Source organism: Labrus bergylta, chromosome 14 (genome assembly GCF_963930695.1).
Source record: "Labrus bergylta chromosome 14, fLabBer1.1, whole genome shotgun sequence".
Lineage (NCBI taxonomy): Eukaryota > Metazoa > Chordata > Actinopteri > Labriformes > Labridae > Labrus > Labrus bergylta.
In genome coordinates, this window is record NC_089208.1 from 5,750,132 (window position 1) to 5,777,245 (window position 27,114).

The following is a 27,114-nucleotide window of genomic DNA, read 5'->3' on the forward strand; positions in this document are numbered from 1 at the left end:
GTTGATCCATCCATGTTTGTTTTTGCTGCTTAACAGGGTTGATATGGTTTGAACTTATTAATTAGTAATGACCTCATTATGAACCATATACCATAAACCTTCACATAATTTATAATTTATTTACTTCAGTCTATAAAATGACCCTGCTTATATTTGAGACGGGCGTCAATAAGAGATGGGCCTTTGATTATTTTCAAACAGAAGTTGTGCACAACAAAGACGAGAGAGACTATAAAATACTAAAAATGTACACCAGAAAGAATATTTAACTTTATATTTAACAATAAACAAATTAAACTACAAATCAGTAATTTGATCTTTCTTTGTAAGATCTCTGCTGACCTGCTGCAGTGTGTGAAGAGAGAGAGCTCTCTAAATATGATCACTAACGAGTGCTGGGCTGGCCTGTGGAGCTGTGCAAACACATCAAATTATCTAAAGGTCTTCAAGCAGATTTTAAAGGGTTAAAATTTCACATGTGAGATGGAAAAAAAAGCCTTTGTTTTTCTCAAATTCAACATTTTTTAAAACCAGCACAAGCGTGTGTCTTGCTGCTTTTTCTCCTTATTTCACAAACTTTCAGCACCAGTAAAGGAGCCTGGGCCTTAAATTGGGATGAGCTTTTATTATTAGTTTTACGGTAAAATTCTAATTATACACAGCTAGAGGAGGGTTGGGTTTGTGGGGGGGGGGTTACACACAGATTTATAATTCTAAACTTAATTTAAACCAAGTGAAAAAAACTCCACTTTGAATGCATTCAACAACAACTCATCCAGGGAGGCTAAGTACCATTTGAGGAAGTTAATGGAAAACCTCTCTTCCCATCCCGCCTTTTTAATAACAAGTTGAAAGCAGCTTCGTGTTTAAATAATAACATTTATGGTCACTAGATCTTCACGTTATGTTGATGAATAAACATCCATGTCGGAGCAGGATTGTATGATATACAAATATGTAAAATATACCGCATCATCAAGCAGTCATCTTTCTTTACAACTCACAGACCTAAGTGTTCCCTGTAGCTCTACTGTATGTTAGACCGTTAAAACAAAAACAAGGCCAGTACAAAGATGATTTCATAACTTCTTTTTCTCATATATTTATATAGCGGTTGTTTGAACAGGTCAGTGGTTGAGATCTACAGGACATAATTACACTGGAATGAAACATTGCTCGCTGGGCAGCTGTAAAAAGGCATTAGTAGGGACCCTTGGCTCTCACAGGTGCCAAACCATTCCTTCAAAAATTATCTCCACACAAATACACTCTAAGGCATTGGCAGATAACACACGGACGATATTAAGCTTGAAGACACAGCGAAATACATGTGGCAAGAACACAAACTGAAGTGCAAGCGTCATGGCAAGAGTTCATCTCTCTCTCTCTCTCTCTCACATCTGAGCACCGGTCTTTTTTCGTTCCCCCCCCCCTCGAAGAAGTAACAAGAAGATGAGGGGAACGAGGGAGTGAATGCCCAAACCTCTTCCTCGTCATCCTTTGTGCGTCACAGAACATAAAGTTTATAAATAACGACCACCGGAGCAAACTTTCTCTGCGTTGCCTTCAGATAACTTTAGAGCGACCAAGAGGCAGGGCCAACTTTTCCGTTCGTGTTACAACAGGGTTAGATCATGGGAGTGTCGTATATGAAATCTGTGTCATTATGGAGCTGCTGAAACACCTGCGAGAGAGCGTTGATATCCCATAATGGTGCACACACTTCCTCTGTGTCTTTCCTTTGAAAATCCACTGAATCCTCATCAGTCTGACATTCCTTCTTTTGGCATGAAACGGTCATATTTAGAGAGAGTTCCCTTTTGCTCCCAACTTTCGATCCAGAACTGTATTTCTCTTCATCAAGATAAAAGGTTCACTTCCATGAAAAACAACAACCTCAATGTTGCAGTTACACATTTCTGTTGTCTTGTGAGCTCGTTGTGAGGCTACACCAGGCAGCCAATCATCTGGCACTATCACATTTTGGTTACGGGGTCTGATTTGGAAACCCTCAGCTGAAGAAGCTCCGTTTATTGATCACAGAGGAAGTGCTGAGTCTGGGGAATAAAACCTTATGAAAACATCAAAAACACATGAGCCAGAGTCCACTGACCACGGGGACAAACTGCATCCCAAAAGACGTATGTGTGTCAACTGGAAAGGGAATAAAACTGCTTTGTTTACAGATAAATAAAAGCTTTTTTTTTTTTTTTTTTTTTAAATCTAGTATGTTTGATAACCACAGATTCCCACTCATCTCAAAGGCCATCCTTTGCACCAAGTGGAAGTCATTTTTACAGGTTGACTACCTGAACCTTTTACCCTGCCTTTACAGAGAGCTACAGCGTGCTCTCTTTTTCTAAAAGAGTGTAACACCCACACTCTGACCTTTCAGTGCAGCAGATAGTAAAAAAAACTGTCAGTGCTCACATGAAGCTTTAGGAGATCAGCTTTCTGACGTGTATATATGACACTTGAAATTGTACCAAAAGAATTACCAGCAGGTGTTATTGTTGAAAATGTGAGGACGAAAAACAACTATATCAGAGTGAAATATGCTCACAGAGTTCTGAGTAGCAGGTTCGGCTCATGTTTTTTTTTTTTTTATAGACCTTTCACGTGAAGGTGCAGTCTGTGTGCAGAGTCACTGATAATGAACCGTTTTACTACAGCGAGTGTGTACAGAGGGCGGGGAGAACGGAATGGAGGAATAGCTCGGGACAAAATTTAAATAATACTCAAGAAATATCTGTCTTTTTTTTTTTATATATGACTCTATAAAGTTTTTCATTTTATTTATATAGATAATTTATTTTTTGTTGATTTACTTTTGTCCTCAAAATTCCCCCGAAACAGTGGCTACTTGAGTATTGTGATCTGCTTCCCATGATTCAAGTTCCTCCTCCATTAATAAGAATAATCCACTGTATGTCACTCCTCTTCTTCTTCCTCCTCCTCCTCCTCTTCCTCATCTTCATCATCTTCCTCTTCCTCCTCCTCCTCCTCATCATCCTCGTCGTCGTCTTTGATCTCCAGGTATTCTAGCCCCACCTCATCCATCACCGCTTCTCCTTCCTCATGGTGACAATCTGATTTCTGCCTCCGGACCTCGCTCTCTTCAGCTGACTCCTCCTCCTCCTCCTCCCCCTCCTCCTCCTCCTCCTCCTCTTCCTCCTCCTCTTCCACTTCTGCAAGCAGCTCCTCATCCTCGTCCAACACGTCCCTCTCTTCTTCATACGAGGAGATGGGGGAGTAGTGAGGGAGGTCGAACACGTGTGGGCTGCTGGGAGGTTCCGAGCTGCTGGGTGGAGGTGAGGCGGGAGGTGCGGAGACGGGGATAGTGATGGGCACCGGGATGGAAAAAGCAGGAAGTGACTCCGAGGCGCTGGTCACCTTGCTCCTCCTACTGGTCGGGTTCAGACTGGTCGTAGGGTTAAGAGGAGCGGAGGGGATGACCGCCATGCCCAGGCCCGAGGTCAGGGCTCTGGGTTGGGATGTGTACTCCCGGATCTCCCCCGGCTCCAGAGGTTCTGGTCCACAGGGGTCGTGCTCGCTGCAGCAGAGTTTCCCGTCCAGCTTGGAGATGAAGAGGAGGCCGTCGCGGTGCTTGTTGCAGTACGAGCTGGGACACATCTCGCAGAAGGACGCCGCCTCCTTTCCGCATATGTCGCACTGATGCCAAGGACATTCCCAACGACCTACAAAGACAAAACGGACGAGCCCCATTTTTACAGGTAAAAGAAATCTGAGTAGAAATGCAAATAATACAAAAAAAGGGTATTAAAAGATATTAAAATTGGAATTTTCTGTCAAAAAAAAAAATGCCTCTTTTGAGTCAGTCAAAATAAAAATAAGATAAAAGGTAAAAAGTTTACCATGTAGGGAGTGACTGCACATATTTCACCCAAACAAAAGGAGGGTAATCGGGTTGTCACTGACCTGCAGGCCGCTTGGTGAGGTTGAGACAGTCGGCGTGGTAAACTTTGGGACAGCCGGGTCTCTTACAGGAAACCATCTGTCCTCCGTCTCCGCAGCTGAAGCACTCGTCCTCTCGTTCTTTGGTCACCACCGCCTTCTTCTTCCTCTTGCCCCTCCTCTTGAACTTACGACCTTTGTCATCGGACGGTTGGGGGGGGTTGTTCTGGATGAGAAGAGGTTTGAAAAGTACTTTTATCAATGTTGAGAGTTCACCTCTTCAAAAGGAAAACTTCTAACTCGGATGCTTGAGACATAATTTAAGTATTTCATGTGTAAAGTCTTTTCACCTTCGGCCTGACGCCAAGGAAGCCGCTGCAGTTTGGTGCTCCACATTTACACACCGTCTTCCCGTTCCCCAAACACTCCAGGTTGTAGTTGAAGGTGAGCTCAGTGCCTGAACAGATAAACAAACACAAACATGTAAAAAACAGGCTGCAGCTTTGCGTTCTTTCACTTCAATAAATTTAGCATGAGGAGTTTAAGAGGCAGTACACACAGATGTTGAATACAGTGACCTACAACTTTTAAAGTTCGGCATATATTATTGTTTTAATACTCAGCAAATCTATCACTGAAATCCAAAAGTCAAAGTCAATCTCATTTTTTTCTTCTTACAAATGCATAAAAACATTAATCAAACACAGCTGCAATGTGTCAATAAGACTCATCTTAAAGGTGTAGATGGTCATTTTTCCTTGTTGACCAAACCTCCAGGGTTTTCACCAGTATCTTACATAAAGTATTCATGTTTCAGCCTTAAGTGAGCCGGTGTACCTGCAGCAACGTCGACGAGAGCGAACAGTCCCACCCGGGTGTCTCCGCTCACCGTCCACTTCTGCGTCTCACAGTTCGGCTGACAGCAGTGGTTCATGAAGCGAGCCTCGTTCCCCTTTGGCCCAGCGTCAATGATTCGATCCTAAATGCACACAAAACATGAGCACACACACACAACACCAGACTTTTTAAGCCTTGTTTTTTTTTTTTTTTTTGGTGGGTCGCCAGTGTTAAAACTTTTCAACCAGTGCAAATAACTGCAGTTCCTCAAGTGTCCACATCAGGGAGGTTTTAAAAGACCAGACGTCCAATACACACAGTTCCTTATTAAAATGTCTGTTTTCAGGGGCGCTGGTGGTGCAGTGGTTAGTGCGCGCGCCCCATGTATGGAGGCTGTCGTCTCGAGCGGGCGGCCCAGGTTTGCTTCCCACCTGTGGCTTCTTTCCCGCATGTCATTCCCTACTCTCTCTCTCCCTGATTTCCTGCTCTATCCACTGTCCTATCTATCCATTAAAAGGTACAAAAAGCCCAAAAATAAATCTTTAAAAAAAAAAGAAAAAAAAAAAAGTCTGTTTTCATAGCAGAGATTAAGCATGTTTACATCCTGGTACAAACATTGGTCTGAATAGAAAATGTCTTTAACGGCACACACTGTACAGAGGTTAATTTAAAAAAAGACTTCTCAGTTTTGATTTTATTTATAGTTAGAGGCGTGACTGGTCTTTCTCTCAGGTGGACGTGCTGTAGCTGTTTGTCAGCAGGCTGAAGGCCCGCCTCCGCTCCACCTCTCAAGTTGAAAAAGCATTTCCAATATTGAGACCGCCATCGCTGGACTTTAAATTTGTACTTCAGACACAGACACACTCTCTCTCTGTACCTTGTCCAGTGTGAGCATGTAGAAGTTGCAGATGTCGTTCTCCTGAGCGTGTCTGATCCTGGACCTGCACTCCTCCTCGTCAATCATCTCCCCGACGTACTCGCTCACAAACTGACCCTGAGAGAAGAAAAGATCCATAGTTTAGGCTGATCCAGTCCCTGACCCAGTCCCTCTATGGGGTACAGTCGTTTGAGTACTATTGATGACAGTGATGTAGTTACCTTCTTGATGTCGTGGACACAGCGGAGACCCCAGCCTCGAGAAAGCGTCCTGAAGATTTCCACCTGGCTGTACTGACGCTTTGTGAACGCCTGGTTGAGACACCGCTCACCAGCCGGACAAACCTGCAAGTCGAGTCATTTATTTTTATACAACGAAGGAAATATACCAGTTTTATATCATAAACACGATTACACACATGAAGCTATTCCTTAAACAATATATTAAAATGAATATGACAAAGATCATTATTATCGCCTGACTCTGCAGCTCACCTGAGCTTTAGAAAATGTCTTTTAGCGATTATTTTGGTTTCTAAAACACAACTTCACTGTTTTAATTCACCCTCAGTCAGCACTATCTTAAATGTGTGTTTTGTTTTACCCAGCACATAACTGCTCCCAAATAGAAGTTGGCAACTAGAGTCAAGTTTTTAGCAGCTTAATAGCCAGATATGTTCACCAGTAGTGGGTGGAGACCAAAACAGAGCTAAAAAAAAATGAGGAACTACTTCGCTTCAATTTTCAAATCAGCAGAAACATAACTCAATATGTTTTTTAGCGTTGTTATGTAAAAGCTAATAGTTGAATGTAATAAGCTAACACGTTTCCTGTGTCAGTTTTATAGGTGAAGTAGTTGTGTGTTGTTAAAGCTTGTTTATGCTGCCCCCAAGTGGCCAAAGTATTAGTTAGTGCCGCTTCAAAGCTTCAAAGCTTCAGGTACATTTTCTATTTTTGTGTCTACATAAATTCATGTCTAGTAAAATTGTCTGGTATTTATCCATCGAGATGCTGTTCCGTCACTCAATCTCTAAAAAAAAAAAAAAATCATAAAACAATTTGTCTTGAGAAGATTTTGTATCCTTGTGCAAAAAGGTTTAGTAAGATTCAAGTAACAAATACCTCCAGAAGAAAAGTACTAAAGCCCCTCTGTTTAACTCAATATGTATGTTTTATATTGCTGTTTTGAAGTAAAGCTACTCCACGCAGTGACAGGGTTGAGACGGTGCAGATAAAGGATACAAAGGTACATAGTGAAAACTTATGGTATCTTGTCACTTCAATGTTTTGGAGAAATATTTTATAAAACATTTGTAAAGTAAACAATGTTCTGATGTAGAGCGCGCTGTTCAATGAGACTTCTGTACCTGCGGGTGGCATTCATAAAGCAGCATGCGATTGATGCACTCTGAGTCCATCCCACACGGGCTCTCGTCTGACGCCTTACAGTTACAGCGCGGGATCTCTGATAGGTCGGCCGTGACGATCTGCACCTTTCCTATTGGTCGATTCACCTGAATGAGTCAGAAAGGTGGAAGTAAACGATCACATTTCTGAACGATGTTTACATTTCTGAAGAGGTAGAAAGTGACACTTAAATGTAGAAAATGTATTAAATGACATTTACTCAAGTACCATATTTAAGTAAGCAACTAACACAGAGACAGATGAAAACAAACCTTAACATTGAGCCTTTTTTGGACTAAATAGAGACAAACAAAAGAGGTTGTAACCTTTATATGTTTGTAGGGAGGAGGCTTCCTGTCGTTCTTTCTGTCCTCTTGAAGTTGACGAAGCTCCTTCTCCGCCTGCAGCTCCCTAAACCGCAGAGCAGCCTCTTCAAGAGCTGAGGACGAAGACCAACAGTCACATAACTCAACCATGATAAGTCATCACAGCAGCTTTAAAGTGACGACACAACCAACAACATAAAAAAATGACATGAGAGAACACTAAAAAAGAAAACTCAAAATGACGACTCTCCCTCTCTGCACTGCTTGAATTCTAATTTCGTTGAACACACTGGATTACCTTTCTTGTAGGTGGCATCAACACCTTTCCCCATCTTCTCTTTGCTGATGGCGTCCACGTCCATGTAAGGGAAGACCCGGGCCTGATACGTCCACAGGTAGTCATTGGATCCGAAGAAGTGAACAGGAAACTCCCCGACATCGTGCCTCATTCTCTGGATGTTCTCTGGGATCGTTTTGGGATGACTGACCTCCGCTGGCCACCACCTTCACAAAACAACACAAAAGACAAAGAAACAGAAACACTTCAGTAAACTTTGAGCCCTGAGAAAAGTTTGACAAGTCTTTTTTTTTCTGGGAAGTTACAAAGCCTTTAATATACTGTATGTTCAGCTCATTTTTGGATGAATGTCCACATACAGAAATCTATATTTCTGGCTGTTTTTGTATCTCTGGTTATTCCTTTGCTGTAGAAATGAGACAAACTGTGTCTCCAGTTAGACACTGACCTGTATCGGCCAACCTTCACCCACAGGATGTCTTTGTATCGAGGTTTCTTCCCAGCCTTGCAGTCGTTGCAGTACCAGCTGCCTTTTGGCATTTCCATTTTCAGACACTCCCGATGGAACGCAGCAGGACAGGACTCACAGCACAGCAGACTGCCCCCTACAGCACAGGAGGAGGTACGCACAGTTTATAAAAAATACCAATCATTAGTGTGTGCTGCGGACGAATGTAAGCAATAGTTTGGAGAGCCACATTAACGTTACCACTTTCTACCATTTATATAAAATGTCTATTGAACATTTTAGCCTCTGTAAGCTAATTGTTTGGTTTTAATTAAAAATAACCAAAATAACTAAAATAACCTTGCATGTTAGTCACAGGACTTTATTTACAATTTCCTGGAGTTTCAGGTAAAATTCCCAGATAGTAGGATTGTTCGGTTCTTAACAGTCAGTTTTAATTCTCTACAAATTGTAAATATTGTAACCTGAAATTAAAATGTACAAAGGGGTGTCTGTGTTTGAACTTTAAAGGAGGAGCGTGTTAACCTCAAAAAGGATGATAAGTTTAACTTTCAGGAATCATTACGGACAGACCAAAACGACTTTGAAATTATGGAAATGTGCTTTTTAACTTTTCTTTTCTTGTTTTTTTACTACAGAGGGTCAAGAGTTGAAACTGTATGGTAATTATGAAGCGCTGGACAGTTAGCTTAGCATAGCAGAAAGAGAAACCGTTAGCCTGGACTTGAAGCTAAAGTTCCTCCACATGTTCTTAAAGAAGCACCTTCTGTGCAGACAAAGCACCAGCTGACGTTGACGTGTTCGTGGTTCTTGACGCCGCGGCGGGCGGTGAAGTGGTTGGGACAGATGATGCTGTTGTTGGAGAGGACCACGCAGCCGGCTGCCATGCAGAGGTCATTAGCATGATAAGCTACGGGGCAGCGTACACATCGTACCAGACGACCTACACACAAACACACGAGATTGAAAACAAAAAACAGTCAGAGCAATGGACACAACAACACGAGTATTTACGGTGAAATATCTTGAGTGTCTTCTTGGTTCACCTTTAGAGATGGACGGGCTGGTGGGGTTGCTGATGAAGCAGGTGAGACAGACGTGGATCGAGCAGCGGAAGCCCCGCGTCACAGGTGCGGTCGGGGCGAAGCTGGCGATGCACTCCCCGTGATAAAACTTCCCACACACAGGAATCATACAGCGCCGCACATCCTCACTGCGCTTCTTACACACGAAGCAGGTGTGAATACCTGGGCAAAGGAAGTATAAAGCATCACCTTGAATTCCTTCTGCAAAATATGTGAAAGTCTGTCAAATGATTTCTTATTGAGGAACAACAGAACTCCCATCGGCCGTCCAATATCTCCAAAATGAATACATTAAAACATTATTTGGCAACTTCTTAACAGCAGCTGGCTTCAGGATAAAACAACAACTTTATGAATATCATGTAAACAAATAAATCATGCAACAAGACGTTAATCTGTTCTGAATGAAGGACAGGATTTAGGCCTCACTGTCTCTCAGTATTACAACATGCTTACTGTATCTACTGATTTAATTTAGTTGTTCAAATTCTTGCACAGCAGCTTCTTCTTCTATCCCGTACAGCTTAGCTTAAAGACTAACCTGATTTGCACTCTGGACACACAAATTTCCCTTTAGGTGCTTCGGCCAGAGAGATGCAGGCGAGGTGAAACGCTCCACAACACTGACCCTCACAGAGCAGCAGCTCCCCCGTCTTCTCACACACCTGGGACAAACCAAAAACATCAACTTACTTTAAAAAGCAAAGTGTTATAATAAGAGGAATTCAAATTAAGTTTAAAGATCATTCTGCATATTTCCCAGGTGAGCTGGTGGCTTAATCATGGTAATATCATCTGAATTTCCCCGGGGATCCAAAAAGGAAAACATGACTTTGTATATGTAGTAAAAACTCTAATCACAAATATCATTTAAGTTAAGGTTGAAAGTGAAAGTTTTCTTTAACCCTACTACACCTGACACTAAAGCTGCATGTGTTTTCTGTGTCATTATAAATGAATAGAGAAGTCCTGATGGTCAGTAGTCTGCCTCTGTGGCTGTTTGAGACTTATCCTCTTCTCCATGTTGATAATCATTAGGAAAAAGTCCTATAGGGGGAAACTCACCTGACAGATGTTCTCCTTCATGGAGGCGGGGCCTCCTCGGTCACCTATGATCTTCCTGGAGGGTAAAAGTTGGTCGTCACAGAGAGACAACTCATCCTTCATGGAGGAGAAGCTTTGATCCAAGCTGGACTGTTCACCCTAAAAAGAGACAAAAGAAAGAATTCAAAGAATAAAAAAAAAAACAACTCAGAGTCATTCCCTGGATCGCAATGAGAGAATAATATAAACTAAAAAGTGCTGACTGAGCGTTACTCAGGACGTTTCCTGTCTTTTCAGCAAGAAAAGAGAGTTTGCTGGCTTTCCTGTTTTAAGACACTTACAGACAAATCTTTCAGCTAGGTCTCCTTTAACTTTAACAGAAGTTTAAAATGGTGACAATAAACTATTTCTCTAATAAGCTTTGGGAAATCCATTCAAGCAGACAGGGCCAGTGGTCTAATTTTTTTAATAAAAATCCAATAAACTATATTGGGATTTTTATACCTATGAACGGAGGATTTATAAAGGTAGTTCAGTCAGACAACTCAAGTTGTCCTCTTTAAAAATATTTATTGCAGCAGAACATAGTTGTGTTTGGCGTTTGGCATCTCCGACCTAATCACTCCTCAAAGTTTTACTTTACATTCAGAAATTTGAGGAGTGATGGGATGATATCTTAAAACGTCCTCTCGGAGCCTACAGGTGGTTATTGATTGACAAAATAATAGTCAATTAAAATCTCCTTTTTCTTTTCTTTTGTATATAGTTGAAACCTTCAACAGTCATCATAAACGTCTTTCCCCACTGGGATTGTGCACTTCAACATCGTTTGAACATGATTTTCCAAAGAGATTTGGAGCTTTCCTTTAATTTACCAAGGGCAGGATTAGTTTAGCTTCCAAAAATACCTTTTTTATATTAATTTATAAGCACAAAAGTAGGGCCTCATATTCCAAATATGTTTTGGATATGTCAGTTTTGACCAGTCTAAGATCGATTTAATTCCCTGAAACGACTGATAAAATATGAGTCCTGATACAAGAGCACAAAATAAGCTGTTGGCACATTTATAGTAGATCATTCCTCAAAATAGTTGAACTTTTCTTAAAAACAGAAGGAACAGACATAGAGCAGTTGTCTGACTATGATGGCTGACCTCTGACTCTGCCGTGTCCTTTTTGACCTCTTCATAATCCTCTGCTTGAGGTGCTTCAGCGTCAGCCTCTGCCGTCTCCACCTGGGGGTGTTCAGGTGGGCTCGGTGCCTGAGTGGAGGGAGCAGGAGGAGCAGGAGGAGCAGGAGGAGGATCTGTCTGAATGGAGGAGGTGGGCGTACAGGTGAGAGTCTCGGTGGCTGTTGGAGCAGAGCTGGATGCTGGTTGATGTTTACTCTTTGATTTCAAAGACGCTGCTCCAGGATCTGGTCAAGAAAAAATGTGTTTTTAACAATTTACCACAGAAAACACAGAAAACAAACTCAATAGGTTATTGACAATTATTTAATAAAGCCAAAACACTAATGTACATTTATCAACATTTCATTCAAATTTAGCTTCTCTGACATTTTAAACTACTTTTTTTTTTCTTGTGAGCAAGAGCAATACTTTTTGGTTTGGATGAACAATTGCTCTGTAGTATAATATTCCCTGTTGTGTGATGATTCACTGACCTGACTGAGCAACAGGATTTACGTTGTTCTTCAGTGCTTTAACCTGTAAGCAGAGAAAAATCAAAATCTTCAATGAAACCAGTCATAAAAGCATATTTTAGGAACTTCCTAATTCTTTTTTTTTTTTTTTTCAATAAGAGGAGCTCAAATAAATCAAGTTATAAAGTTTTTTTTCTCCTTCATCTTCACAGATCTTGAAATGTTTTGTTCTTCATCATCACCTCAAGGTCTGTAGGCAACACTTTGCTTTTTTTTAATCATGTCTGTCAAAATCTGTTGATTTCATTATCTCATTTCCAAGTTCTTATTCCACTTTATTTGAATGTAGTTATTTAAAAAGGGATGATGCAATTTAGCATAGTTTCAACAAAAGCTTGAAACTGATGAGCGGCACAGAGATTTTATAGCTAATGCTCATCCAACTCGTGTCCCTAGTTGGGCCTTTGGGAGAACAAACAGAGCAGAGTAAGAAACATTTGATCACATCAAACCACATAACACAACAGGAGGATACATTTAGCTAAACAGAAGAGAAAGAGAAAATATCCAAGCTGGGAAAAAAAAAAAAATCTTAGCTCTGTAATACAAAACTGCATAAAAACATGTAAATGTCTTACCTTCTTCTTTGGGACTGTCGAGGCCTCGGCCTCCAGACAATACTCCAGGATCTTCTGAGTAGGTTTCCTCTTCCGCTTCCTCCCCAACACAGGAGCCGATACTGTCAATAACAAGCAAGTGAATAAGGCTCAGTTAATCAAGGCCAGGTCTTTAAAGCTTGTGACGTCCTATAAAAGAAAGGGTCTTTCTCAAACTGGTCCCTCTCCACTCTGAAGTCAGGCTCAGAGCTAATGAAGCACCTTTTGTTCAGGTGGAGGGATCAGATACACATCAAGCTTTGGGATGAACTCCATTCACTCCCATTCAAACTTGATGTAGTGTATTCTAACCATGGTTTCATGTCACACAGTTGAAACAGTCCTTTAAAATCTCTCCACGTACCGACAAAAACATTCCTATTATTTGGTGGCATTTGTTTTAAGTGAACATCTTTTTTTTCAATCCGATGTTTTTATCAGATGATTAGTTTTTGGAAATCCTTGCAAACATAAAAAAAAAAGGTTAAATCGAATGAACATATGTACGGGCTGTAGATGGCCTAACGGTTAGGCCACGCCCCATGTACAGAGGCTTTGTAATCCACGCAGGCGGCCCAGGTTCAAGTCCGACCTGCAGCCTCTTTCCTGCATGTCATTCCCCTCTCTCTCAATCTCCTACTCTATGGACTGTCCTATCAGATAAAGGCAAAAAGAATCCCCCCCCCAAAAAATAAAAAATAAATACCATATGTAGCACTTTCACAGCTAGAAATGGTTGACCAGACCCTAAATATGTTCTTAACTTTAAGATTGTTACATACTTGTAGGTATGATACTATTAGGAAGTAGTAGTACTATTAGGGTAATAACGCAGAACTTTCATTAATGACGCGTCTCCCATGACGACAAATAAACTGAGTAACGCCTGTTCAGTAAGTCAGCTTTGGTGCAGACTCGCTGTTGGAGGGTTTGGAGGGTTTTGAGGTCCCCCTCCACCCTCAAAGGTTTTGGACGGCACTCTGTGGAGGACCCTCTATGAGAGCATGCAGGCGGAGTGTTAAACACTCTCTGAATCAAAACACTCAAGGTCTCCCTTGAAAAAGAGCTCTCTGAATTCAATGGGACTAACCTGGATAAATAAAGGTTAAATACAATTACAGTTAAATATCCTTGCAGCCTTAATTTCCATAAAGTGGAATCTTGAGTCTCCAGCGCTCATCATGTAACACCACTGTGAGCTTCAAACTTTAAGGCAACAGACCAGTTAAACCCGAGCCCTGAGCTTGACCTCATTCAACTTTGGGACGACAGGAACAACGTCTACAGGTGAGACCTCACTGCGATGCGATACAATACGATAAGATACGGTTCATAAACTATACTTTATTGTCCCCTTGGGGAAGTGTTTCTTGGACTCCATTGCTGCACACACTCAGCTTCCTCTTCAGGAGAATCAATAATTAAAAAAGAAAAAGAAACTAACAACAATCCTCTTGTAAACAGAGCCATGCATACCAATGTTAACCACAAACAACATATAGTGCACGTGCACAAGAAGAAAACAACCTAAATAAAGAAAAGATAGAAAACAACCTAAATAAAGAAAAGATAGAAAACAACCTAATTAAAGAAAAGATAGAAAACAACCTAATTAAAGAAAAGATAGAAAACAACCTAATTAAAGAAAAGATAGAAAACAACCTAAATAAAGAAAAGATAGAAAACAACCTAATTAAAGAAAAGATAGAAAACAACCTAAATAAAGAAAAGATAGAAAACAACCTAAATAAAGAAAAGATATGAACACCATGATGCTCTTGCACAACCCCTACATCCTTAAGACACAATTGAGTTTTTAAAGCAATTCAGTTTGCAGAGTGGAGGATGTGAGCTGAATCTAAGACAATTATCTCTGTGCTGGAGGACAGATGGTTCATATACTGAGTGGAGGGAGAGGTCTTCAGTCCTCCCCATATCCGTCATGGCAGTCTGCTTCAGATGAGCAAGCTTGGCTTTTAAACTTGCCAAATATAAGTTGCCCTACATCAGTGTCCAGCCTCATTTATTGCTGTGTCTGAATGAAAGCAAATCTCTGCAAAAAATATTTTAATCTAAAATCTTGTCTTAAGTTTTCTTGAGGAGTATGACTGTGATAACAGTGGACTCATGCTGCATTTTTTGGAATGAAATGTTCAACAGTCACATAAGGATTTAATGTTTAGATGTTTACTTTTTTTCAGGGGTCCACATTCCTTCAGTCACATTTACCAAGATGACTTTTCTCCCACCTACAGAAGACTAATTCATGCAGCCTTAAATGCAGCGAAGTTGCAAAGAGAGCTACTTTCTCACCATTGTCTTTGACGAGCCCTTCTGGCAGAGAAGGGTCCGCTTCAGGAGGCGGGGTCAGTGTGTCAATGGAAAGCACCGGAGCCTCTTTGGGAGATGTGATTTCTGGATTGGAAATTTGAAGTTCAGAGGGTGTTGTTGCAGCCATTTCCTCTGGAGGCGGAGTCTGTATTTCAGGAAGCAAGTCCACTGGTGGGTGGTCGTCCGTGTCCTTGTCAAATTCTGGGAGTTCAGACGTTGATGTAACGGGCTGAGAGGCCTGGGGGGAGAAATGATGTGAGTTTACTGTTAATCTGTGGTTAAAGCTCAATGTTTAGCTGCCAGAAGTGATATGGGCTGCTTAATGCTTGTGTTCCAAGCACATGTATCAACACATAATTATAAAGTTACATAAGATCTTACTTTGTAGGATTTTTACCTTTCCAATTAACTGGAGAGGCTTTTTGGTTTTCTTCCTCGTGGAGAAAATCTGATCATACTCTTCAGTCCATTCAATCAACCTCTTGCTTGGTTTTCTTACTCGCTTATGTGCTGAAAAAGATAGAAGATAGTCACTTTTTAATTCCTTATTTTCATATTTTTTTTAGTATCTGTTTAGGTCTACTCCACCTTTAGGTCTAGTTTTCGCCTGGTTACCTACCATAGGCAGAAAAATGTATTTTTATCTGGATTAATGCAGGGTTAAAGGCTTTATATACGATTTTTTGATCCAGCAGGTGTCGCCCTTGAGCACCAGCATGAAACCAAAACAACTCGCGGTGCATTGTGGGTTAGCATGCTAATGCTAGCGGTCTTTATTATGCTGGTATCTTCACACTGCATGTAAATTTACCCGAAATGAGCGTGATCTAAATGCAGTTAAGCAGTGAGTACAGTATGTTATTCTTCTTTTCTCTAGTCCCTCAATTAAACAACTTTTATTCACGAGGGGAGGAGTCAGCCGCCATCCCGGCGATGTAAACAAACTGAAGATAGGACTCTGAAAACATCACAGACAGTGGGACTCGGGTGTTACACCCATTGTAGACAGTCATGATTCACAGAGTTATTTTCAGAGGATATACTCGATTTATATTAAATTTAAGTTTGAAAAATATATAAAGCCTTTAACTTAATCTGTGAGCGTTAGCACTAATAAATACCAAGCAGAAAATAAAAATGTGTTTCCTTGTAAACAGTAATAAGTAAAAGTATTCACCCAAATTGAGAACCAGTTTCTTTAATTTAACTGTTAGTAGTAGTAGAATAGGTTCATGAACAACATTTATAGTGATAACACCAGATTGTGCTTTAACTGCGCTTAAGCTACGTTTTGTAACTTTCCTAAAGATGATTGAAAGTTATCTGTATAAAAACCCTAAATGTTGAAGGTGTATGTGAAAACTGGTTTGAAATGAAAGCTTCTGCATTGGTACACCAACCGAAGTGCAGGGACCAGAGTCAAGTTTCTTCATAGTTTATTTCCTTTGCAACTTAATTCCACTTGTAGTGATGGGCATGGTATTCAGGTTATTTTAAAGCTGTCATGCAGCTCAGCATACTGCAGCAAACAAAGAGAGTGAGCATGGCCTTCTGCAGGCATCATAATTACTCAGGTGTGGCCTAAAAGGTTCAAGACAGGTGTAGGCTTAAAGGGGAAGTGGGACCTGTAACTATAATAGTGTGATTGGTTATTCCAGTCGCTAGCTTGGAGTAGTGCCTCATTTGTGTTGTATAAAACCAAAATGGGTGATTATACTGGGTCTTTACTAATCCCTGATAGCCAAGACTCTAAAAAGATAAAATGAGCTTAATATTATTAAAGTATTTGGGGAATATGCTTATCGGGTTGGAAGATCAACTTTTAATTGATATTGGCCAAAATGATAGATTTTTACAATCTGCACAGATCCTCAGGTCCAAGGAAGCAACATTTACAATTTTGGTATCTCATATATACACTGGAATGCATCTGTTGTTTTAACATCCATGAAAAGAGCTTCGCCCCCATCCATCTCCCTCTTAACAAGACTTAGACTCACCTCTAGGTGGCTTGTCACCTTCTCCAGCTTTGTGCCTCAGACTCGTGTTTGTCTCAGTGCAGTCTGCAACAAGGCCATTCGGCTTTTCCAGACCCAGTGTAGTGTTGCATCCCGTCTGCTCCAAAGGCACCGTGTTTTGTAGATTCCCATTTAGTCTGCCCCACCTTTCCTCCGTCTCCTCAACTACTCCTCCACTACCCCCACTCTGCCTCTCCCAGCTGCGGGTCTCAATGCCCGACGGGGACTGAACACTTGATGAGCAATCCGCTACAGACGAAGAGTCCCTCGCAGGTAAGGGCTCCAATCCTGGGAAACCAGGTCCAGACCTGGCAGGATGACAAGGCACTTTGCGGTTTGCTTTCTTTCCCACCCCCCTTCTGTTATAGGACCTCTTTGATGTTTGATTAGTGTTGATATTTTGTGTTATTTCAATGTTGCCTGGACTTGAATTTGAATGGTTATTGACATTTTCCATTGGTTGATCATGGCCTGCTGGTTTAGCCTTCCCAGGCATCACCAAGGGTTCCTCCTTCACATGAGCACTTGGTGGCCCAATTTCCAATTCTAAAGGGGTCCCATCTCGCTCCCTAGTGTCGTGCAAGTCCTTGAGCATCATGAGAAAAGTGCTGAACTTGTAGTTTGTGTCTGCTTTGAAAGAGATGGGTTTACCATCGCCATCATTTGTCAGGGACTGGAAGGATACCTCCTCCACGTTTTTTAAGGCATTCATAAAAGAAAAGGGTGAGGATGGAGAGGATGAAGAGCTTACGTCCATGGACTGATCTTCATTCTTGGCCTTCACCCTCGAAGTTAGGGGTATAAAGTCCATTGGTGGAGTTGAGGATATTGAAAGGTCTTCATCTTCACTCTTGACATCAGATTCAAGGTCAACTGATTGAGACGACATCAAAGGGGAGGTTTCAAGTCTAGAAAATGTGTCCTGATTGCACTCGACATTGTCTTTACAGGGAGATTTAAGTGTGGCCCCAGGAGTCATGGGGGATTTATCCCCAGATTGGCACACAAGGTCCTCAGCTTTTCTGCATTTTTTTACAAGTTCTCTCTGCTCAACCTTTTTTTGGGCCTTTTCACGCTTCTTCTGTTCCAACTCCTGCATTGCCTTCAGGGCTCTGGTCATCAGCCGACCGCTGGCCGGGAGGTGGGCAGGCTGCTCATCAAGAACAACTTTATTCACCTTATCTGGAATTTGCTTTAAATTCAGGACGGCCGTCTTGGATTTCTCAGGAGATAGGCTAATAGGCACAGGAGCATTCCTACTCGCTAAATGTCTCTGCCGATGGAGAGGCGGAGAAGTGGAATGAAAAACTGTACAAGAGATGGAAGAAATCTTTTTCTTGGAACTGCTTAACTTGTCAGAGATCATGCTCGTTATAACAGACGTTGAAGTCTTCTTACATTCTAACTGGTCTGACTGGTTAGAGGATGAAGTCTTACTGTTTTGGCTTACATCTAAAACTGATATCCTTTCTGCTTCTGGGCTACCTAACCCATCAGTAATACTTGCAACATTGGATGCATCAACAGATGTCTCTTGTGACGATTCTGATGAGAGACGAAGAATACCTGTCCCACCACTTGCTTTTAACTTTTTAACTGAGACCTTTTCTGGTTCTGAACTGGTTGCCTTATCTATGGAAATACTTTCTTTGCTAGCCATGCTATCTGAAACTTTAGAGAATGTTTCAGTCACTTTCGTATCTGCCGTTTTTTCTTTCTTTGTACATCCGGGTTCATCAGTGGGATGTATGGTTAAACTGGAGTTCAGGAACTTCTTTCCCTTTATGTCCTTACGTATCAATTTGACAAAAGGCAGTCTACACTTAGAGACCAGACTTGCATGCTTTTCTAGCCTTGCTAATTGATCAGTAGTGTCAGTATCTAAACTCAAGGATGGTGTCTTATTGGTCTGTTTTTCTTTTTGTTCAGTCATTCTGTCAGTTACCTTTTTACTAGTCACAGTTTCTGTTTTTTCAGTTTGACTGACACTCTTCGGACTCTCTGACAACCTAGATTGGTCATTGGGACTGACTTTCGTTCTGGGCTTTACAGCCTTTTTAACACTTGAGCTACCAAGCTGGTCAGATGCTGCTTGAGTCAAGATGTCACTGGTGTTACTGGCTGTCTGTCTTACTTCTAAATGAACAGACTTGTTAGAGGATACGATGGTCTCAACAGGGGTTGAGGATTTTTGCTTGTTTGACATTCCTGTCTGGCAAGCGGAAATGCCAGTTGTACCTAAAGACCTGGTTTCAACTGGAGTGCTTTTACACGGCAAGTTTCCTGATGGTTCAGGAGGCAGATTAGTTTCAGCAGGCGCCACAGTCTTACGCTTATCCATTAACACTGATTGGTCAGTGGGCCCACCACTTGATGAGGAGACACTTGGAACCACTGGCTTTTTACTGACAACAGATGAGCTCTTTTTCTTACAGGGCACTTTACAAAAGAGAGTGCGGTCTGGCATTGGATTGGTTGTTTTGGGTCTTCTGTCTTTGCCTGATTTGCTGAACCAAAGACCACTCTGAATCTCTGGCTGCTTCTTCGCCTCTTTGACTGCTGTCACGGTTGGATTAGTTGGAACCAACTTTCGCTGACGTTCAAGTGCTTTAGGACACAAAATCTTCGGGACTGAGTCAATGTCAGAATATGGACACTCTCCATTGTCTTTATCTGACTGATCAGGGCTATTATGCAAAGTCTTTTTGGAGTTTTTTCTACTCATGTCCTTTGACAATTTACTTGGTTTCTTCTTGCCCGATTTCTTTAAAGTGCTTGGTTTTGCTAGAGTTGTTATTGGCGATGAAATGGAACCATTGGTCATCAGCGATGTCTCAGAGGGGGTTGGGGAAGTAGAGGGGGGAAAAGTTGGATGGGACTTGTTCACCATCTCTGGTGTTAAGCTGTAAAGGAAGGTTTCATCTATGAAGGAGGAAGAGGAGGAAGCCATTTTTGGTCTCTCTTGTAAAACAGATTCAGCATCAGCCACACTTGAATTCCAAGAGTCCTGGAAACGCTTCGCAATCTGCAACAAGATAAAGAAAATTATTGCTAAGCCTTTAACCGCATATGCATTTACAGAATTATTTATCTCCAGCACCATTGTAATATTTATCATTTTTTATGGTGTGCAACCTAAACATTTTTAGGTCGTCCGACTAAATGTTCTCCTAGCATTGATGGTGAATTAAACCAACTTCTTTAGTGCATGCAAGTAGCGATTCATCATTCATAAAATTGTAATTACAGTGCATTTGATGTTCTGTTCCCTTTGCTTCCCCCTCCGGCGCAGTAAGCAGAGCTGTTCATATTCAAAGCCACCATGAAAAGGGTTAGTGGCTTTGTCCTCCACCCAGGTGACCTCCACAGGCTCCCCAAAGGTCCTAACATGGTAGAGTCGACAGGGTCGATCACTGGGCTCTAAGACAACAAGGAACATCAGGTTGAATCTCTTTAAACACAAATTCAAACTCCATCATGCTGCACAGGAAGCTTAGGAATGTAAAGTGGAACAGGATACTCTAAAATGAAAGTAACTTGACTTTCTACACTGAACTACAACCAAATGTTCAGCATGATGTGTTGTGTTGAACCAAAAACACCTTCATCAGGTGAAAAAAATTACTTTGGACTGAATTTCTGATGAAATGGATATATGATAATCAGTAAAATCAGAAGAAAAACTGCAAAGTTACACTTTCAACATTCAAAACATTAAATTCCAGCAGTTTTTGATATTTATCTCAACCCATTAAGACATTCCACCAATCAAAGGAAGGAAAAACAATACAGTCATCATATTTACAATTTTCTTTGTTCTACACTCTGTACTATAATATAATTGGATTTTCATCTCAAATAATATTAATATCAGAATGTATTTAATGCTATTCAACTTTGATGCTTTTATCAGCAGGAGATGTCGGTAAACTGGGGATGAAAATAATCCATAGATCTTAATAAACTGCAACTCATTTACAATGCAGTGTCTGAGGAATTACAGCAAGTCAACAATGTCTCAGACCCACCTTTCACTCTGTGATAGAGTCCCTGTGTGGGGTCAACGATCACCTCACACGGCCACCACGGTCTTCGGTTGAACTTTGCCCAAATAACTTCACCCTCTAAAAACTTCACAGGTGGCAAAGGCTTTTTCTTGAGGCTGTTCTGCTGTCAACATGACAAGGAAGGAAAAAAAAACTGCTATAAGATGTATGAAATTACCCAGGTAAGTATTTAACAGGATTTGTATGACCTTGCTTGACCTGTTTAGGCCTCTGCGTGTCTTTGCCTAAACTGTTGTGGCAGATAAATGTAAACCACCTGTGACAATGTCAGAACACTGAAACAAAGCTAGTTGTCATATTTGCTGTTGTTAATGAGGAAAATCTATGCTCACACATATGCAACAACTTCTGTACTCAGTGCTGAGAAAAGGCCAAAGCATTTAAAGCTATTAGCTATATTTTTGTGTGTTTAAATTCTCTTCAAAATACTCTGTTCCTTAAAGCAGGGGTTCCCAAACGTTTCAGCCCACGACCCCCAATATAACAGTGCTAGAGACTAGGGACCCCCTATTGTACCTGGATGTGGTTTAAACATTTAACGTTGCAATGCGTACACTATTAGGAATATTAAAACACTGGCATTGGAACAACAGACAATAATTTTGGGGAATTTATTGTAAGAAACACTAGAAGCAGAACACACATAATCGCTTCAACTTACTTTTTTTGTATTTTCACCATTTTAAACCTTTTATATGTTTTCGGAAGGAACCTTGTGACCCCCCGGGGGGTCCAGAGCCCCACTTTGGGAACCCCTGCCTTAAAGTAATTGAACTGAAATTGAAATAGCAGCCTGCTTCATCGGTCATATTGACTCAATTCAAATGGTACAGAAGACACAAAAAGAGAACCAGTAGACAGACAAAGACAATAATTAAATAAAAGTTTGAGTAAAATCACCTGGTACGTTTAGACATTACCACAGTTTGTCGTTCAATTTGTTGGTTTGTCATTTCAAACATAAAACTGCATGAAAATATGGTTTGGTTTCTTTTTTTCTGCTGTTCATAATGGAGTCAAAGGTTTTGTTTTCTCTGCTCTAATATAAGCTTGTTTTGCTTTTGTTCCATAACACTGCCACAGGGACAACACTTTGGTGGCACTTTTTGCTTCTAACTATATCCTTTGTGTGACTGGGACCAACCGCTCACAGCAGCAGGTTGAGTGGACTCGCGGGGTAAATGAGCAGGCCTGAGTTATGGCTGGCATGTAGCAGGTCTGGCCAGACGGCTGATTCAGACTGCTGCTATGATGTAACTGTGGCTGGCCAGTTATTCACTTTCTTGCCAGGAGTTAGGTAAGGAAATGTAAAATAATATGTCTTATGTATCAGTTAATTAATAAGCTACATCCCATACTGCGAGGTTAGCTTTAGGATCAAAACAAGAAGCAAAGGCTAACAGTTAGCATGTGGAGTGGTTAAGTGTATGTAAGTCACTAATTCATTTTTAAAAGGCAGCGAAAGCCACAGAATAGGATTAGATTATGGGATAAAGCTCTTGTTCCAGAGAGGGTAATTAAACAGTAAATGCCACTCTTTACTGATGTGATGTGACAGCTACAACTGGCAACAAATCTGAACAAACGTCTGAACTGTGAAGAACATAAGGGCTGAATATAACGTACCTATGAATAGTTGATGCATTCACCTACAGTCAGTTATCGAGGATCTTTAAAAGTAACTAACCCAAAGTTCAAATCAGCAAAATAATAATAATAAAAAAATCCTACCAGCACCTGTAAAACTCCAGTATTAACATGTTTGTATCTTGTTTGTTACATTCGTACAAACCCAGATATGTGAAAACAACAATGTGTACTTTATGGGATTGTTTATTGATATTACTACTTCATCGTCAGTGCCATTCAGTGCCATCCATTAGATCTTCGTTATGAAACTTGAACAAACCTCCAGGAACTAAATGTAAAGCCACACTCTGTCACTGTCTTTTCTAGGTATTTTACTTTTGTGCTTTTAAGATCATAATTCCTTGTCTTACAACTTATGAGGAGCAATACTTAACTAAATTATGTTGAACACAATTCCCATATTTTTTTTGTATGATGTAACTAGAAAGTAAAGTGTTGCCATGGGGGTCATTCGCATAGGTCAAATACTTCAGCCCACTGCTAACAGACCCTGGCTGAAGTTATGGTCCACTGTATCTTTATACTTGTTTACATTTTGGCAAACTGGAACCACCCAAGTAGCTCTGGTCAAATGTTTGAAAGTTCATGTTTGTAAAGTAGCCATGGAAGTGCAGGCGATTATCGCTTGATTATCTCTACACAAAGAAATCTCAGAGCTAAGATCTTCTTCAGGCAAATTCTGAAGTTGTGAGGAGCATTTTCTCCTACAGGTTTTTAAGTGGCTTTTTGGGTGTGATTTTGATTTTTAATGGACAGTTGAGACGGTGATGTCCTAAAATGAAGCGTACAATACATTAATCAAAATGTACGTCTGTGAGTTAAGCTTTGATCGAGTGCAATTTTTGGTGCAATCAATTAAAAAGGGGTGCATGGGAGTACCTCAGCTTTAGCAGTGAACCAACACTCCTGCATCTGCAGCAACTGCAGGGGGACCGCACCTGTCCCTCTAGCCCCATTCAGACTGCTATTTCAAGGCGTGATATTTACGTTTAGCCTCCAATCTGAATGTCTCTGAGGCTAATGGGAGGACGAAGTAATCCCCCTCCCTCTCCCTCCTCCCCCTTACCGCCTTTGGAAGTAGTAACAGATGCATTACAAGGGTGATACAGGATCGGTGGAGAAGCATGACTGACTGCGTGTGTGTATGTGGAGCGGCCGCTGTGACGTGCTCTCTCACGCTTCTGCACACCTTGAGGCAAAGTGAATTCACAGACTAGGTCCCCAATATTACGTCATTGTGGAATTAATAGAAATGTTTTAAGGTTTAATTTACGATGGAGCTTCTTTATGGAACAGGGGAACAAGGCAACAGGACTACAGTTATGGAGGCATGACTTGTGTCTCTACTCCAAAAAAAGGAAGCTGTGTGTTGATTGTACTAGGTTGTGGATATTGCTTATGAAACACTTAAAAGCCATTTGTGACAAGCAGACTTAGGATAATAAGGGTACAACTTGCCATTGAAGGCCTTGAGAGACTATCATCAAGCAGCAACAGCTCCGTGTCGCTCTCCCACTCGTCTTCCGAGCCATCCCAGTATCTCCTGCGCTGGCCCGACGACTGGGACCGGGTGACCACCTTAGCGGACGACACGTTAGCATCCTTACAGTCTGTATTTAAATCCTTAGGCGGAGACTGAAGAACTTTCCCCCCACTTTCCCGTTCGTCCTGTAGGCCTCCCACAGGTGACACGGCCTCCTGCTCTTCATCGTTGTCGTCATCCTCGAACAAGGACGACTCAAAGTGGAGGAAGCCGTTAGCAAAGGGGCTGTTGCTATCCAGAGAGAAGGCTGGGCTTGGCGGGCCGGAAAAACAACCCTCTGACTTTTTCTCCGAGACAGCAGAAGAGCTCTGGTTGGCTGCTGGAAAGTCCGTACTTCCTGTTTGGACCACCAGCTGTTGCTGTCCAGAAGAAGACCTACCTAAACTCTCCCCTCTGCTTGTACCAGAATAATCACCGCTGGTGCAATCAGCCCAGGTGCCCCTCTCCTTCCCCCTCTCCTTCTTGTTCAGCCCCCACTCCCAGCTCCTCTCCGGCTCCCTCGCCGGCAGCACCAGGTCAGGCTGGCTCACCATGGTGGTGAGGTGCTGCAGCCTTCTGAGGGGGCTGTAGGAGGAGGAAGAAGAAGAGGAGGAGTGGTCCCTTTGTGCGAACCCATAGATGGACGCATGCTTGAGGGAGGAGGCGGTGGCAGACATGGTCAGGCCGATCTTATGGTCATGGCGTCTGGAGGAGCTGGAGGGGGCGGAGAGATCATGGCCTGGGGTCAAAGGGCAGCTGGACTGATGAGTCTCCCTGCCAGGGCCGGTATACAGCCCACTCATGCTGGCATGGTTCCTCCCTGAAACATAAGCAGAACATTTTCAGAGTGGAGACTACATCTTATGGATAAAACAATCATCAAGTTTGGTTCACAGTGAAGTATAAACATTTATAACTGTCCTTACACCAAAGCTCTATAATTTTCTGCAAATATTCTTCAAGGCTTCAACCAATTAGTTGTTGAATTGTGTGGAATTGATTGATTTTGTTCCTCATCATACCATAATATTCCTTCAATAGATGATATATTGGGCATGTTTCTATAATCCATTCAATAACATGCCCTCAAAACCGCTGCATCGTATCAAAAGTAAGCCAAGACATCTGGTAGATGAGACATTTCTAATTGTGACCTTAACTGATAAATCAATCCAGGTATAAAAACAACAACACCCTGCCTTCACATGAGGATAAAACGTTAAAGACTCACGAAACGACGAGCGGATCGACCTAATGTGACATTTCTGGAGGAAGATTCTGCGCAAACCACTGCAGCCTCACTGTCGAGCCGTTTCAGGAAGAATTATCGCGATATGATGAAAATGAATGACATGAAGTACGATAAGGTCAGCAGCCTGTAAACTGACACACACACACATACATGCAGAGTGATGTGCACCCACAGAGAAGCCAGTGGGGATTATCACAGCGCGTCATGATGATAGAAAAATAAAATAAAATAAAAAATAAAAATCCACGCGACGTAAACACGCCGCGCGCTGTAACCACGAGCTGGAATTAAAATGGACCCGTTCGTGCGCGCGCGCGTGCATGGGCGTGTGTGTGTGCGTGCGTGTTAGACCTCTAAGTGTGTGCAAGTGCATGTCTGTGACTGTGTGTGTGTGTGTCGCTCCTTGCTCGTGGTTTTTACAGTGCCTTCATGAAAGATACACAAACGCTGTGAGATAAAAAAAAAAAAAGGAGACGACGACACAACACAAGTTCACCTACACAAACTGACACACACACTGACTCACACACACTTCCACAGGCTTCCCCTCCGACAGATGCAGGCTATGTGGGGACCAAACAACAAAAATCACGGAGAAAACCGCCAAATGACACGGGATCTGGCGCGAGAATCTTACCATTCCAGTGTCGGCCACCGCACACGTCACCCTGAATCTGATCATTTGGGCGTTTAAATGTGCCAATTTCCAATTTTTTGAAAGCGGATGAGGAGAGTCCCAGCGGCAATACTACTAGGCCTGGATCCTGTGAAACGTACTCACTCACTCCCCCCCCCCCCCTCCAACCTCCCTCCTCCTCCTCCTCCTCCTCCTCCTCCCCCCTCCTCTTCTCTACATGCGCTAAAGCCTGGTCCAGCGGCCCCTGGAATAGAATATTCAGGCGTGTTGTGCTCCTCCAGCGACACTCCCCCTGTCTGCTAAGAAAACTACAACTTTAAAATTCTCCGTTTTTTGGGATTCCTACTCTGTTGAATGGCTGTTTCCTTCCTGTGCAGACTCTGCCTGCCTCCTTCAAAGTCAGTCTCTTTCTGCTGTGCGCACTGCCAGGCGTCACCACTGCCTCCCTCCCCAGCCGGTCCACAGCATGGAGCACAGAAGGGGCCGTGAATCTCTCATGAAGAAAATAAAAATGCAAATCTGAGCTGACAGTCACCGGAAAACGGACCGGACAACCCCAAAACGACACCTTCAAAAATCGCCCCGCCCCTCTTCTTAATTAAAAGCATCAATTATTAACCTAAAGCCGGCTGCCATCACTATTCACCAATGACATGTCACATGCCAAACTTGTGCCAACAACTGGCATCTTTGACACCACCAACCCCCGGTACGCACATGCGCCTTGAAACGGACAATATAAACAATTGGAAGTCATTCAAAAAAAAAAAAAAAAAAAATGCCCCCATAAAACACTACACATGAAAAGCAGTGAAAATGGTGCAAGCAAGGCTACCCGGAAAAACAGGCGGGTTTTCTTTCCTGAGACGAGTTGCTGTGTATTCTCTGGCTGCTCACCCGGTCCCTTCAAAATGGAGTCCTCCAGCCTTAGAGGAGGAAAAAAAAAAAAAAAAAAAAAAGCAGGCCACAAAGTGTTAATATATGCTCGATATAAAGTTCACCCAGCCACGGAGAAAGTGAGCCTCAAAGCGCACCTCTCTTGTGTTCTGGAGGTGTTTGTGGAAGCTGATCAGTCCT

The 27,114-nt window shown here is 42.0% G+C and overlaps 1 protein-coding gene across 1 annotated transcript; it reads right to left on the bottom strand.

Moving 5' to 3' along the window:
• Positions 1-1,074: 1,074 nt before the first annotated feature.
• nsd1b (nuclear receptor binding SET domain protein 1b) lies at positions 1,075-26,340 on the bottom strand. Its single transcript, XM_065963050.1, has 24 exons — positions 26,038-26,340; positions 24,085-24,968; positions 20,938-21,076; positions 20,157-20,329; positions 16,892-19,934; positions 15,289-15,401; positions 14,874-15,129; positions 12,543-12,643; positions 11,926-11,968; positions 11,414-11,676; positions 10,279-10,416; positions 9,755-9,878; positions 9,175-9,375; positions 8,892-9,071; positions 8,108-8,264; positions 7,660-7,865; positions 7,362-7,474; positions 6,996-7,142; positions 5,851-5,973; positions 5,630-5,746; positions 4,753-4,894; positions 4,266-4,372; positions 3,940-4,141; positions 1,075-3,698 (listed from the first exon to the last, which is right to left on the bottom strand). Exons 2-24 carry the CDS (start codon positions 24,949-24,951, stop codon positions 2,932-2,934), a joined length of 7,722 nt encoding a protein of 2,573 aa, XP_065819122.1. The 5' UTR covers positions 24,952-24,968; positions 26,038-26,340; the 3' UTR covers positions 1,075-2,931.
• Between the last annotated feature and the right edge of the window lie 774 nt (positions 26,341-27,114).